Source organism: Andrena cerasifolii, chromosome 1, assembly GCF_050908995.1.
Source record: "Andrena cerasifolii isolate SP2316 chromosome 1, iyAndCera1_principal, whole genome shotgun sequence".
NCBI classification, from domain to species: domain Eukaryota; kingdom Metazoa; phylum Arthropoda; class Insecta; order Hymenoptera; family Andrenidae; genus Andrena; species Andrena cerasifolii.
In genome coordinates, this window is record NC_135118.1 from 31473321 (window position 1) to 31486821 (window position 13501).

The 13501-nt window shown below is 42.2% G+C and overlaps 1 protein-coding gene across 1 annotated transcript in view; it reads left to right on the forward strand.

The window, feature by feature from the left end:
• The window catches only part of Dhc16f (Dynein heavy chain at 16F), a 35546-nt gene that overhangs the window by 3676 nt on the left and 18369 nt on the right, over nt 1-13501 (forward strand). Inside the window, exons 7-28 of the mRNA XM_076820252.1 lie at nt 38-221; nt 1670-1839; nt 1915-2316; nt 4247-4478; nt 4553-4702; nt 4758-4886; nt 4977-5657; nt 6187-6333; nt 7017-7193; nt 7304-7627; nt 7734-7844; nt 7919-8055; nt 8163-8353; nt 9128-9243; nt 9338-9483; nt 10245-10390; nt 10909-11041; nt 11103-11319; nt 11392-11526; nt 11671-11856; nt 12383-12584; nt 12695-12876. Coding sequence (XP_076676367.1) covers nt 38-221; nt 1670-1839; nt 1915-2316; nt 4247-4478; nt 4553-4702; nt 4758-4886; nt 4977-5657; nt 6187-6333; nt 7017-7193; nt 7304-7627; nt 7734-7844; nt 7919-8055; nt 8163-8353; nt 9128-9243; nt 9338-9483; nt 10245-10390; nt 10909-11041; nt 11103-11319; nt 11392-11526; nt 11671-11856; nt 12383-12584; nt 12695-12876 — 4498 coding nt within the window. The remainder of the gene's footprint in view (nt 1-37; nt 222-1669; nt 1840-1914; nt 2317-4246; nt 4479-4552; nt 4703-4757; nt 4887-4976; nt 5658-6186; nt 6334-7016; nt 7194-7303; nt 7628-7733; nt 7845-7918; nt 8056-8162; nt 8354-9127; nt 9244-9337; nt 9484-10244; nt 10391-10908; nt 11042-11102; nt 11320-11391; nt 11527-11670; nt 11857-12382; nt 12585-12694; nt 12877-13501) is intronic.

The following is a 13501-nucleotide window of genomic DNA, read 5'->3' on the forward strand; positions in this document are numbered from 1 at the left end:
TCATTCATAAATGACGACCAGTCGTTTGAATATCCAGCTTCATTCACCTGATTGATTATATGCAAACGAACATGATGCACGGGCTTATATTAAACACTTATACGGCGATCCTGAAGGCTTTGAAGATCCACACAGAATTCTTACCAGACGATGAATCGTTAGACAACGATATAATCGATGTTCCTTTGAAAGAAAATCGGCCAGCGTCGCATCGAATTCAGGTATATAGGTACATTGTTCTAATTTATGAAATTTTATCTTATTAAATTCCTGCGCTTTCGAAACATGGTAGTTATTAGACATTGCCTGTATTTGAAGAAGATATTAGCAACACCAGGATTGTCATTAGAACTATTCGAATAGTCGAATGATTTTGAATAATTTCGGCACAAATAATTTATCCGAATGATTCGAATCATACGAATTATTCAAATCTCAAATTCGCATTCTGCTGGTATTTCAATTTGAAATTCGAAATCTACTGGTATTCGAATCTGAAATTCGAATTCTACTGGTATTTGAATTTCAAATTCGAAATTTACTGGTATTCGAATACTTAGCACATTCAAATTCGAATTCTGCTGGTATTTCATTTTCAAATTCTAATTCTACTGGTATTCGAATCTGAAATTCGAATTTTACTGGCTTTCGAATACTTAGCACATTCAAATTCGAATTCTGCTGGTATTCGAATCGGAAATTTGATTTCTAGAGGTACTTGAATTTCAAATTCGAATTTTACTGGTATTCGAATACTTAGCACATTCAAATTCGAATTCTGCTGGTATTTCATTCTCAAATTCGAATTATACTGGTATTCGAATCTGAAATTCGAATTCTACTGGTACTTGAATTTCAAATTCGAATTTTACTAGCTTTCGAATATTTAGCATATTCAAATTCGAATTCTGCTGGTATTTCATTCTCAAATTCGAATTCTACTGGTATTCGAATCTGAAATTCGAATTCTACCGGTATTCGAATCTCAAATTCGAATTCTGCTGGTATTCGAATCCCAATTTCGAATTCTGCTGATATTCGAATCACAAATTCAAATTCTGTTGGTATTTCAATTCAAATTCGAATTCTACTGGTATTCGAATACTGAGAATATTCGTATTATTCAAATCTCAAAATCGAATTTTACTGATATTCATGTGACGTCCCACTATTTTTCGCGCCGTATAAATTAAAGTCTCCCCCATAAACTACTCCACAACTCCACTAAAATCCCTAAACGCACGAAAACTGTCTAAACCTTCCCTGGTCGCTCAGAGCTACGAAGCTCGCCTTCGCGCCTGAAATCCAACTCACCCTCAGTGCTACGAAGCTCTCGCTTTCGCGCCTGAAATCCTACTCACCCTCAGTGCTACGAAGCTCTCGCTTTCGCGCCTGAAATCCAACTCACCCTCAGTGCTACGAAGCTCGCCTTCGCGCCTGAAATCCAACTCACCCTCAGTGCTACGAAGCTCTCGCTTTCGCGCCTGAAATCCTACTCACCCTCAGTGCTACGAAGCTCGCCTTCGCGCCTAACATTCCCTTACGATCCCACATTGTCACAGTCCGAACCTCCGCCACCCAGGACGTGACATCACGAATAATTACAATATTAGTACATCCATAACATCCCCAATTGCCACCATTTCTTAAATAACATCGAACTTTCCAGTCGCCATACTTCATCGTAGACTTGGTGATCCTGCAATCCGCGGATATCGTCCTGGACCCGACCGTGGATATTCTCCGCTTCATCTTAAAAACCATCCAAATCATGTGGGAGGAGAATCTGTTTGTGATTAAACCTCTGCTCTCCGATCCCTTCTTCCACTCCTTCACCAGGTACCAAAGCAGCTGCACGTTTCTTTCACGCTGCACTTGTTAAGAGTAATGCCATTTTCTGTACACTTATTCCAGGCCTATGATCAATCATAAAATAGAAGATCGCATCTCTGGCAACCCTCCGGAGATCCAGCAAGTACTCAGGCAAGACTCGTTGCTAGAGGCTCTGAAGGAAGAGTTGCAGGAGGTTCTGAACAAGAACTTCAACGCTGCCGCGCGTTACGTTCGGCGTTTCGAAGAGATCCGGCAATTCTATTACGAAGACCTCATGTTCGACGAGAATATCATACGCGACAATCGGGACCTGAAACTGTTCCGCGAGTGGAGCACTCGTTACAGGCGGGAGCTGGATCTGATCGATAAAGTGTACAATTTTCAGCCACTTGGTATATTCCTCGTTCAACTCGAGCGATTCAAGACTGCTGCCGAGATCGCTCCTAGAGGAAAGATTGGAGTGATTGAAGCAGTTATGCCGGGGTAAATAGCTTGATAGAAATATCTGCCAATTAGTTCAACAGGGGTCAATGTCAAACGAAGCTGAAGTTAAGATAAAGTTTTTGCAAAATTGTGAATTCTGACGTTGGCTCTTCTTGAACTCCCCACAGACATGGATTGGCTCCTTGATTCACTAAATTTATCTTACTTCGCTTATAGTCATAATTTTCATAGTGATAATTTCTTCTACTGCCTTCTTATTCTTCCAAAGGACACCACCCAATTGTTACAAGCCGATTTTGATGAGGTGGATTCTAGATCTCGAACAAATATTTTTCGTTCGTATCTAGGGGATGAAGTCAGCCCTCAAAGTTCGGGTGAAAAACACGTTTGCCTAAATATCTCCGATACTATGCACTATAGGGAAAATATTTTAGACGAAAATGATGTATTTTTTATAACAAATTCAGCCACCTAATCAGACTCGTAATGGTCACTTTGTTTAAACAATATACTAAACAGTAATAATTCTTCACTAAATCCAATTACGTGACTGAATTTGTTATAAAAAAATACATCATTTTCGTCTAAAAGATTTTTCTCTGTAGTGGATAGGGGAGACTGGGGCTAGTTGATACAGACGAATTAATTAATTAATTAATTATCTCGACACCGTATATATGTAGCTCCATTCGAGCCAGATATTTGAAGATTGTTGTCCAATTCTTTCCTACGATCCAGGGCACGAGAGTGTGTACATTGACGTTAACAATCGTTTTTTAACTGTTTTCGTTTATATAGAGAAAAATTAAATAGTTTTGATACATCTAAATTGATCGACAAAATAATATTTTTTCATTCATTTTACATGTATTCTCTCAAGTTTTCATTTACTATATATTAAAGAGGAAGGACCAAAGTATATTTCGGCATATTTGTTATTAAGGAATTACTTCAAATAAAAAATGAAAAAAATTGAAAACAGAATATCGTATCAACTAGCCCCGCAGTGGGGTAAATAGATACACTTTGCCTTCGTCCAAATAACATTTTTTCATTTATTTTGTATGTATTTTCTCAAGTGTCCGCTTACTCTATATTAAAGAGGAAGGACCAAAGTATACTTTGGCATATTTGTTATTATGTAATTAATTCAAATACAAACTGAAAAAATTGAAAATGGAATAACGCATCAACTAGCCCCGCAGTGGGGTAAATAGATACACTTTGCCTTCGTCCAAATAACATTTTTTCATTCAGTTTGTATGTATTTTCTCAAATTTTCCCTTACTATATATTAAAGAGGAAGGACCAAAGTATATTTCGGCATACTTGTTATTAAGGAATTACTTCAAATAAAAAATGAAAAAAATTGAAAACAGAATATCGTATCAACTAGCCCCGCAGTGGGGTAAATAGATACACTTTGCCTTCGTCCAAATAACATTTTTTCATTCATTTTGCATGTATTTTCTCAACTTTTCATTTACAACATATTAAAGAGGAAGGACCAAAGTATATTTTAGCAAATTGGTTATCAAGTAATCAATTCAAACAAAAATGAAAAAAATTGAAAACTGGAAAGCGTATCAACTGGCCCCAGTCTCCCCTACTTTCCAAGATATTGGGGGCAAACGTGTCTTCCACCCCTAACTTTGAGAACTCACTTCACCCCATAGATACGGACGTTTGCCGATAAAAAAATACGTGTCAAATATTTTTTCGAGAACTATAATCTACAGTTGGGCGATGTCCCTTGTTAGTCTTTTTTAAATCTCTAGCAGCCATGATCTTTCTATTAACTCTTCCCCATTTCTTATACCCACACGTTGCGTTACTCTTTCATTTCTAAAATAATTTTAGCTCCCGGTACTAGAAACTCTTAAGAACGTCCTCGTTGCAACCACTCCCGCTGCTTCCACTTCCCCCCCAATTCCCCTTCCCTACGTAAACACCACCCGTGTTTTGACAGTCTGGGGAAAAGCAGAGTGGACGTTCTGTTAGCGGAAGCTATCGACGCTATAAATTACCTGCAATCTGGACCGGTGACAACGGACGAATACGTGGCGTACATACAGTTCGTCGACAGAGCCCGCGAGAACGTGGACCAGAAGGAGGCTCAGCTGGATTACGTGAAAGAATTGTACGACACGATGGAAGAGTTCGGTTTCCCAATACCGACAGTCGACATGGCGAATTATTTGGTAACCAACCAACCTAATACATCCCGCACGAGTTACTTCGGCAGAACTTCCAGTTAGCATTGTTTTCGAAATAGGGTATCGGGTCCCATTTCACCAGCCTACGATTGGCAGTGGACCATTGCCTGGAGCAGCGGAAGAAGTTAATAAACAGATTCAACGCCCAGCTTCAAAAGGACATCACAGCGTTAAATGAGAAGATATCGGAGATCCACGAGGAAACAACGGTGCGTAGACAGAGCCGCCTATCGAATCTCCTTACAACCTCGCGGTTTCTCACAGCAACCTTGGCTACTGGACTACGAGAGCAACGTCGACGCCTGTCTCAGGACCCTGAATGAGCTGGATAAACGAGTAGCCGTGTGCGCAGCTACCGCTGAGGAGTACCGTGCCCATCAAAGGACATTTAAGGTACCCAGTCAACAGACAGCACTTGGCGAAGCTTCCACGAAGCGCAAGCTGATCATAAACTGAAGCACGTACTTTGCTCTGACCTGGAAGCTGGAGCAGACGAGGTTCGACATCATGGACCAAGTGGCGAACGAGCTGAGACTCCGCACTCTGCTCTGGGAGACTCTGACCACCTGGGAGCAGACGGTGCACGAATGGTACACCGTGGACTTCGACACCCTGGACGTCGAGGAGATCACCACGTTCACGATGAACACCATGAAGAACATCATCCAGCTGGAGCGCGGCCTGCCGCCGAACAACATCCTGCCGGGTCTGAAGGAGAACGCCGAGTTGATAAGGAACAAGCTGCCTGTCCTGGGCTACCTGAGGAACCCGAACTTCAAGGAGAGACACTGGAAGATGATCGAAGACATACTGGGCTACGCGTTCAAGCCCAAGGAAATGAAAACGTGGCCGGCGATGGAGAGCCTAGGCGCCTTCCTGAAGCCAGACGAACTTATGGAAGTGGCCGCTGCGGCCAGCTCCGAGGCTAATTTGGAGAACATGCTGCGTAAAGTCCTGGACACCTGGCTGGGGCTGGAATTCATCGTGGTGCACCACAAAGAAGGGAAGGACGTTTTTATCCTCGGCAGTTTGGAGGACATTCAGACAGCCATGGACGACAGTAACATCAACCTGCAGACCATCATCGCGTCCCGCCACGTTGGGCCCATTCGACCTGTAGTCGTGCAGTGGATCGAGAAGCTGGACCTGTTCACGGTCACCTTGGTGCGCATATCTGCCCTCTTTGGTTAAAATGTCCTATCTAACATTTTGAAACAACCGAGACAACTGAAGTTTTATCATTTACTTTGTACCGTCCTTATTTTCCTTCATTTAACTTAAAACATGTCATTATTTCGTAACACCTGATATAATTTTTTGTAATAGGTGTACCGGTAGGTGATGTAATATTACCGTACCAATTGATTAATTGTTTTAGATAGGATATTATAACCATTTGGAAATAAGTTAGGTTAAATACATTATACTGTTTATAAATCTTTACGAAGCACGTAGAGTTTTCTAACTTTACGTACAAGGTAAAAGACGCGTGGAACTTCAAATATTTCAACATATCTTGAAAAATGAAAAAATGCTAGATAGGACAGTTTAACCGGGGAGGGCAGATATCTTTCAGGCGTTGCATTTATCTATTTACGGGGGAAGATCTCCAAGCCGGGCACTCAAACCAAATTATGAAACCTTCGGGGTATGTAGAGCAGTGCTCTGCAACATTGTCTCGCGTTTGTTTTAGGAAGCGTGGCAATACTTGCAACAACAGTGGCTGTACCTCGAGGCGATATTCTCAGCACCAGACATACAGCGACAGCTTCCACAGGAGGCGAAGCTGTTCATCGAGGTTGATAAGTTTTGGAAGGACCTCATGAGGAGGACTCACAAGGTATGCGATGCAGAGTTTCCCTATATTGTGGGATCGAAGGAGCTTTCCTGAATTAAGATTGAATTGAAGACTTTTGCAGCTAGAAGGAGGCAGCTTTGAATTTAACTTTTGGAAAGTTAATTAGAACAGAATTAATTAGACACTTAAAATCGTCATATTGACACAGCATTTAGCGCTGCTACTTAGCAGAAGATTTTCTCTATCGCAGAGTGAACTTTGAAAATTTCGAGCTGTTTTCTTTCTGCAGCAATCTTCAATTGCTTAGAAGGAAGGGTGTTTGAGTTAATTATTTCAGGGTTTCTAGAGAGTAGTTGAATCGAAGGAATCTATACGTTTATAATCGTCGTGTCACTGTCTAGCCCAAACTGCTGACCCTAGAAGCATGATATTCGGAGGGTATATTTCCTGTTGTGACGTAGGCGCTCAATGAGAAGAGGTTTTTTTAAATTCCAACCCGAAGGGGGTAAAAAGGGGTGAAATGTGTTTTCATGGAGTCCTTAATATTCTTTAGGCCCGAAGCAAAGCGCGGGGGTAGCTTGCTAGTTAATAATAATTAATTAATTCTTGCTGTGCTTCGGTCAGCAATTACTTATAAACTTTCCATCTTCCCTGCCCAGAAGCATTCGATAAAAGAAAACTATTCTTCGCGCTATTCACTCATCACTTCACCACATAATTTTCAGTCGCCCTTGGCCATTGCTGCCTGTGTTCAGCCAGGCTTGCTGGAGCTGCTCCATGAGAACAACAACAGACTGGACGAGGTGATGAAGTGCTTGGAAGCTTATCTCGAGGTGAAGCGAGTAGCATTCCCGCGGTTCTACTTCTTGTCCAACGACGAACTTCTGGAAATCTTAGCTCAGGTATCAATTAAAAGAGGGGACGCCAAAGTGTCTCGTCCGTCCACTCGCGTTGGCACGGGATCCGCTGGAAAGGGACAACTCTATAATACCTACCGATCGCCCTGAAACAGACGAAGAACCCACATGCCGTGCAGAGGCACCTGCAGAAATGCTTCGACGCGATACACCGACTGGAATTCGCCACCTCAACGAAGGGGGACGAATCCGGCGAAGTGGTAGAGACTGTGTTGACGACTGACATAGTCGCGATGGTTTCACCGGAAGGCGAGGTGGTTGCTCTTGGGAAAGGCTTGAAGGCCAGAGGCAACGTCGAAGACTGGCTAGGTCGAGTCGAGGATGCGATGTTCTCCACCTTGAGGAGAAGGATGAAGGAGGGGATTAACGACCTGCAGGCGAAAGGACGCGAAACGTTTCTAGCTATGCATCCTTCTCAGGTTACAGACTGTAGAGACTTCCTGTTTAGAGCACCTTGCCTGGAATAAATGTGTCTTCGTGTATTAGTAATAAAGTTAGTAATACACCACTCCTCATCCATTCCAGGTAATCCTCACTGTCTTCCAAATATTCTGGGCTCGAGACGTACATGCCGTTTTGGAAAGCCCTGGTAACGTGCTTGAGGAGATGAAGGCGTTCGAGGTGAAATCTTTCACGGTACGCTCGATTTCTTTTACTGTCATTTGCAGGGATATGTGTATAGGTCGGTTTTTGAGGCTTCAATTCTGTAGAATTTAGCCGAGTGGGCGGCGATGGTGAGGGGTGACTTGCCGACGTTGATACGGGACGTTTTAACCAATGTGATCACGATAGATGTTCACGCGAGGGACATCGTTACGGCTCTGGTTGAAAACCAAGTAAAGACTAGGTGAGAGATATTGAAATTGCCAAGTCTAAAGGAAGGTGCCCGAGAAAGTTTCTTTGGAAATGGACGATACATTTCGTCGTTCTCTTTGAGACACTTTTGTGCTTCAGCACGAATTTCGAATGGGTAAAGGCTCTACGCTATTACTGGGACGAAGAGCTTGACAATTGTGTGTCGCGGATGAGCAACTCCCAGTATCTTTACGGCTACGAGTACCTAGGTGCGCAGAAGAGACTTGTTATAACGCCCCTCACTGACAGGTGTTACTTGTGTCTTATGGGAGCTCTCCAGTTGGACTTAGGTAAAAATGGCAAATAGTGAAGATGGTACCAGGTTCAGTATTGTCTCGGTATAAGGGCGATGCTCGGGGGACAAGGGAATCCTCTAAACAGTCTCGATTCTCGACCCTCGACCCTCGAATCTCGACCCTCGACTCCCGACCCTTAACTCTCAACTATCAACTCTCAACTATCAACTCTCAACCATCAACCACCCACTCTCAACTCTCAACCATCAACTCTCAACCATCAACTCTCAACCATCAACTCTCATCTCTCAACTCTCAACCATCAACTCGCAACTCTCAACCATCCACTATCAACTCTCAACCATCAACCCTCAACCATCAACCATCAACCCTCAACCCTCAACTCTCAACTATCAACTCTCAACCATCAACCACCGACTCTCAACTCTCAACCATCAACTCTCAACCATCAACTCTCAACCATCAACTCTCAACTCTCAACCATCAACTCGCAACTCTCAACCATCCACTATCAACTCTCAACTCTCAACCATCAACTCTTAACTCTCATCTCTCAACCCTCAACCATCAACCATCAACTCTCAACCATCAACTCTCAACCATCAACCCTCAACCATCAACCCTCAACCATCAACTCTCAATGTCAGTGTCTGATGTCAGATCGGCAGCAGATTCTGCCGTCTGCTACGGTTCTGACGTCAGACTCTGCGCTCTCATGCCAGAGCCCAGACCCTGCTACCAATCTGATGTCAGACTGGAGACAGATGGTTGTCACGGTATATATTACTCCTGAAAATTGCTAAATAGGCGGAGCTCCTGCTGGCCCTGCTGGAACAGGGAAAACGGAAACCACCAAGGACCTGGCCAAAGCCAATGCCGTCCAGTGCGTCGTGTTCAATTGTTCGGAAGGACTCGATTACAGAGTATGGAAAAGATAACGCCCTTTGTCTCAGTTCTGGGAGAATCTAAGTTATTAAAATTCAGCAGCATTAAAACAGAGCGATTCTGTGATCGCAGATGATGGGTAGGTTCTTCTCTGGACTGGCGACTTCCGGCGCCTGGTGCTGCTTCGACGAATTCAACAGGATCGACATCGAAGTGCTCTCCGTCATAGCCCAACAATTGATTACCATCAGGAACGCGAAACTTATCAGAGCCAGAGAGTACGTTCTCATTTTTTCAACGGTTATTAACAGGCTCAATGGCATCGTCGTCCTGTGCACGGTCCCGGCGTGCTTTCACGTCAACACTTTCTTGAAAGCAGTGTTTCCCAACCTTTTTTTCAGCCGCGATCCCTTTTTATGATATTCAAATAATCTTTTCTTATTCTGCAACCCCCCCTCCTCCATATAAGGTAAATAATACACATTAAAAATAGGTTTTTCAGAATATAATTCTAACATAATAATATTAAAACAAAGAAAAGGAAATCCCTGGCAACTCCACAGAAAACACTTTGCAACCCACAGGTTGGGAATCACTGCTATAAAGCATCGAAAGTATCGTCCAAGAGTCCCCGAAGGTTTCCTTCAAAAGCAAACCAAGCAAACAGCTCGCTTTCTACGCAAAAAAGAGGATTCTTCAAAATCTTTTGCAAGTTGAGGGGGAAACTTGTGTAATCAGTCTAAAAAATCGATTTTGGTTTTGGGACTTAATCGATAGTATTTCATGTGGGAAACATGTTCACAAAGCGTCCCGTCGAAATTCAAAGCGTCCGGTCTAAGAAAAACAACTATTTTTTACAAACTTTTTTCCACAATTAGAACAAGAGAGTTTTTTTTTAAATCTTCATTTCTTGGTAAAAAGTTTTCCTTACTATTATTACACTCGGCAACTTGGGTAAAAAAATACCCACCGCCGCGGAGATCTTAGAGGGTTATAGTTTCAAGGATATCCAGATCCAAGCATCTTTTTTCTTCCCCAGGTTCATGTTCGAAGGACGAATAATAAAGCTCGTAATGTCCTGCGCAACTTTCATCACCATGAATCCCGGTTATGCCGGTCGAACCGAATTACCAGACAACTTGAAGGCGCTATTCCGACCCTTCGCTATGATGGTTCCAGATTACAGTATGCTTGTTGACAGAATTCTCCCAATTCACACGAAGCAAACCTATTTTTTTATTTTAGGAGCGAAGAGTTTTATTTTTCGGGGAATATCTCGAGAACGGTGAGAGATATCCAAAAGAAGTTCAAAGAAAAATTGCATCTCTTTTCTATATCTAGAAAACTGCGTAAAAATAATTATCGAAATGAGGATTGGTGGCGGGGATAACTTAAAAAATATAAATTTCTCGATAATTATTTCTTGCAGTTTTGTAGATATAAAAAAAGATGCAACTTTTGTTTAAACTCCTTTTCGATATCCCTCACCGTTCTGGTGATATTCCACGAAAAAGGAACTTCTGAATTTTTTTCTAGGGATGAATTCATCCCCTAAAACCATACTATGGCACCAACAAAAAATATGTTTGTGTTACAGATGAACGGCTCTACTTGCACGCAAAGCTGCATAATTTTCTAAATTATTTTTCGGTTGCATAACTTCCCTTGTAACTCAATTTAAGTTACCTAACTCTCCCTTGCAGAGCTCATCGCCGAAGTCACTTTGTATTCGGAAGGATTCGCGTCGTCGAAGCCATTGTCGCAAAAGATGACGTTGATGTACACGCTGAGCAGCGAGCAGCTTTCTCAGCAAGACCATTACGATTTTGGAATGAGGTCTCTTTCATCTGCTTTGCTTTATATAGGAACCACATATCCATCTTCGTTGTTCTTGAAGGGCTGTAAAGAGCGTGCTGGTGATGGCGGGCAGTCTGAAACGGAACAATCCTGACAGACCAGAAGACGTGGTCTTGATCAGGGCTCTGCGCGAGAGTAATCTGCCAAAGTTCCTGCACGACGACGCCGAACTGTTCGAGGGTATCGTGGGAGACCTCTTCCCAGGCATCGTGATCCCCGAGGAGGACTACGGTATTTTGAAGGAAACAGGTGTCCAGGTAATTAAGGCTTGGATTACCTCAGACACAGCTGTACGAGTAGTTCTAACCCTGAACATGTGCTTCTCCTAGATAGTGGTAGAAGCAAATCTGCAGCCGAAAGAGTGTACCTTGAAGAAGGCTATTCAGCTGCACGAGTGCTTGCAAGTGAGGCACGGGGTGATGCTGGTTGGCCCTACTGGCGCTGGGAAGACCACGGTTCTTGAAGTAAGTCGATTGTTAAATACTTGCATAAGGGCCCTGATTGTCACTCCTAACAATTGGCAAATGAAAAGTAGTTGTTACTGAGAAAATCTATCTCTTTCGTTGCAATAAATAAAAAGAGCGTAAGTTTGATCCCTGTCTTTCCAGACCCTCGCTAAGACGTACACCCGCCTCCACAAGATGGGCGTACCTGGTCTGATGTACCAACCAGTTCACATGTACATAGTCAACCCAAAGGCAGTGACGATCGGCAAACTATACGGGCAGGTGGACATAATGACCAACGAGTGGCACGATGGACTAATTGGATCGACTGTCCGCCATGCCTGTTCTGTTAGTGATAATACAAAGCGCAAACTCTTAAACAGAAGAAAATGTGAAATAAAGTCAAGATAGAGCAGTGTTTCCCAAACTTCTTCGAGTCGAGACCCCTTTTTATAATATTCAAATAACTTGCAACCACCCTATATAAGGTACGGTAAATTTGATGAGGGAAAGAAAACAAATTAAAAATAGGTATTATTAAGTTAGAATTATATTCTTAAATACCTATTTTTAATTTGTTTTCTATATATATATATATATATATATATATATATATATATATATACTTCAAGATATTTAATATATTTAATTATATTATTTAGTGGGATGGTTGTGCTCGCATCTGAATAACCAGTTTCTTACTTTTTTCATAAACCATATTAAAATAAATAAGTGCTAAGAATCGTCACCTAAAAATAACCGCGGCTACCCCTTAAAAACCATTTCGTGGCCACCTTTGCGGTCGCGATCCACTGTTTGGGAACCACTGAGACAGAGAGCTCGAGATGCAACAGTATTTGAAACACCCCTCTAGTTTACCACAGAGGACCACCAGTGGATCGTGTGCGATGGCCCAGTGGACGCTATATGGATAGAAAACATGAACACCGTCTTGGACGACAATAAAATGCTGTGTCTGGCAAACTCGGAGAGAATTAAATTCACCCCGTACATGCGTATGCTTTTCGAGGTCATGGACCTTGCTCAGGCGTCGCCCGCTACTGTCAGTCGTTGTGGTAGGAAATACTAATCCTTATAATCCACCGCAATCGTAATAATAGCGAAATTGCGAAATATAAAATTAATCTTTTTAAATCAGGGTGAAGTTCTCTTTTCCTCTTTCAAGGTATGGTGTACGTGGATCCTGCTGAATTAAAGTGGATGCCGTACGTGAGTACATGGGTGACAACTCTCCCAGAGGCAACCGTGAAGGATGAGCATCGAGACTTGATCATCGAACTCTTTCAGACGTACTTCGAAGACGGGCTGGTCTTCTGTAGCAGGAATTGCGAGTTCCCTATTTCCCAGGTCGAAGCCTGTACCTTTTGCTCAACGGAGAAATAGACATTTTATTTATTTATTTACTTAAATAAACGGGAAAACTCCATTAGTGTTGTACATACAAATGAGCAGTGGTGCGCTCAGGATTTAAATTCGGGGGAGCCGAGTTGAACGGATAAAAATATTTTTATTATGAATTCAATAAAATTCATTAGGTGATTATACAAATTTATTTAAAGAATAAAATTCAGTTTTTTTTTTTACATTAACCTCCTTTTTCCTTTTTCTTTGGGCCCCTTGTCCCGTCCCCTCTGGGTGCGCCACTGCAAATAAGAACCTGTGGCAAAAAAAGACGTGAAAGTGTAGGAAAAAACGGACCTGTCATTTAGACTTACAAAAGTTTGAATGCAGAATTTCTGAAAGAGATAACAGTCCAGTGGAATTATGATCTGTCTGCGGAAAAAATTCCCAGCAAGCTAAATATTTCGTTGCTTTAAACGATACTATCAAAAGTCCCCGTCGATGTGACCGCCGCTAAAAATTTTACAGAGGGTCAAAGATGAAAAAAAGCAGATTTCCAGGAATATCTCGTTATCGATCAGTTTTACGACGAAATTAGTTAGTATGACATTTGTAGCTTAGAAAATTATGT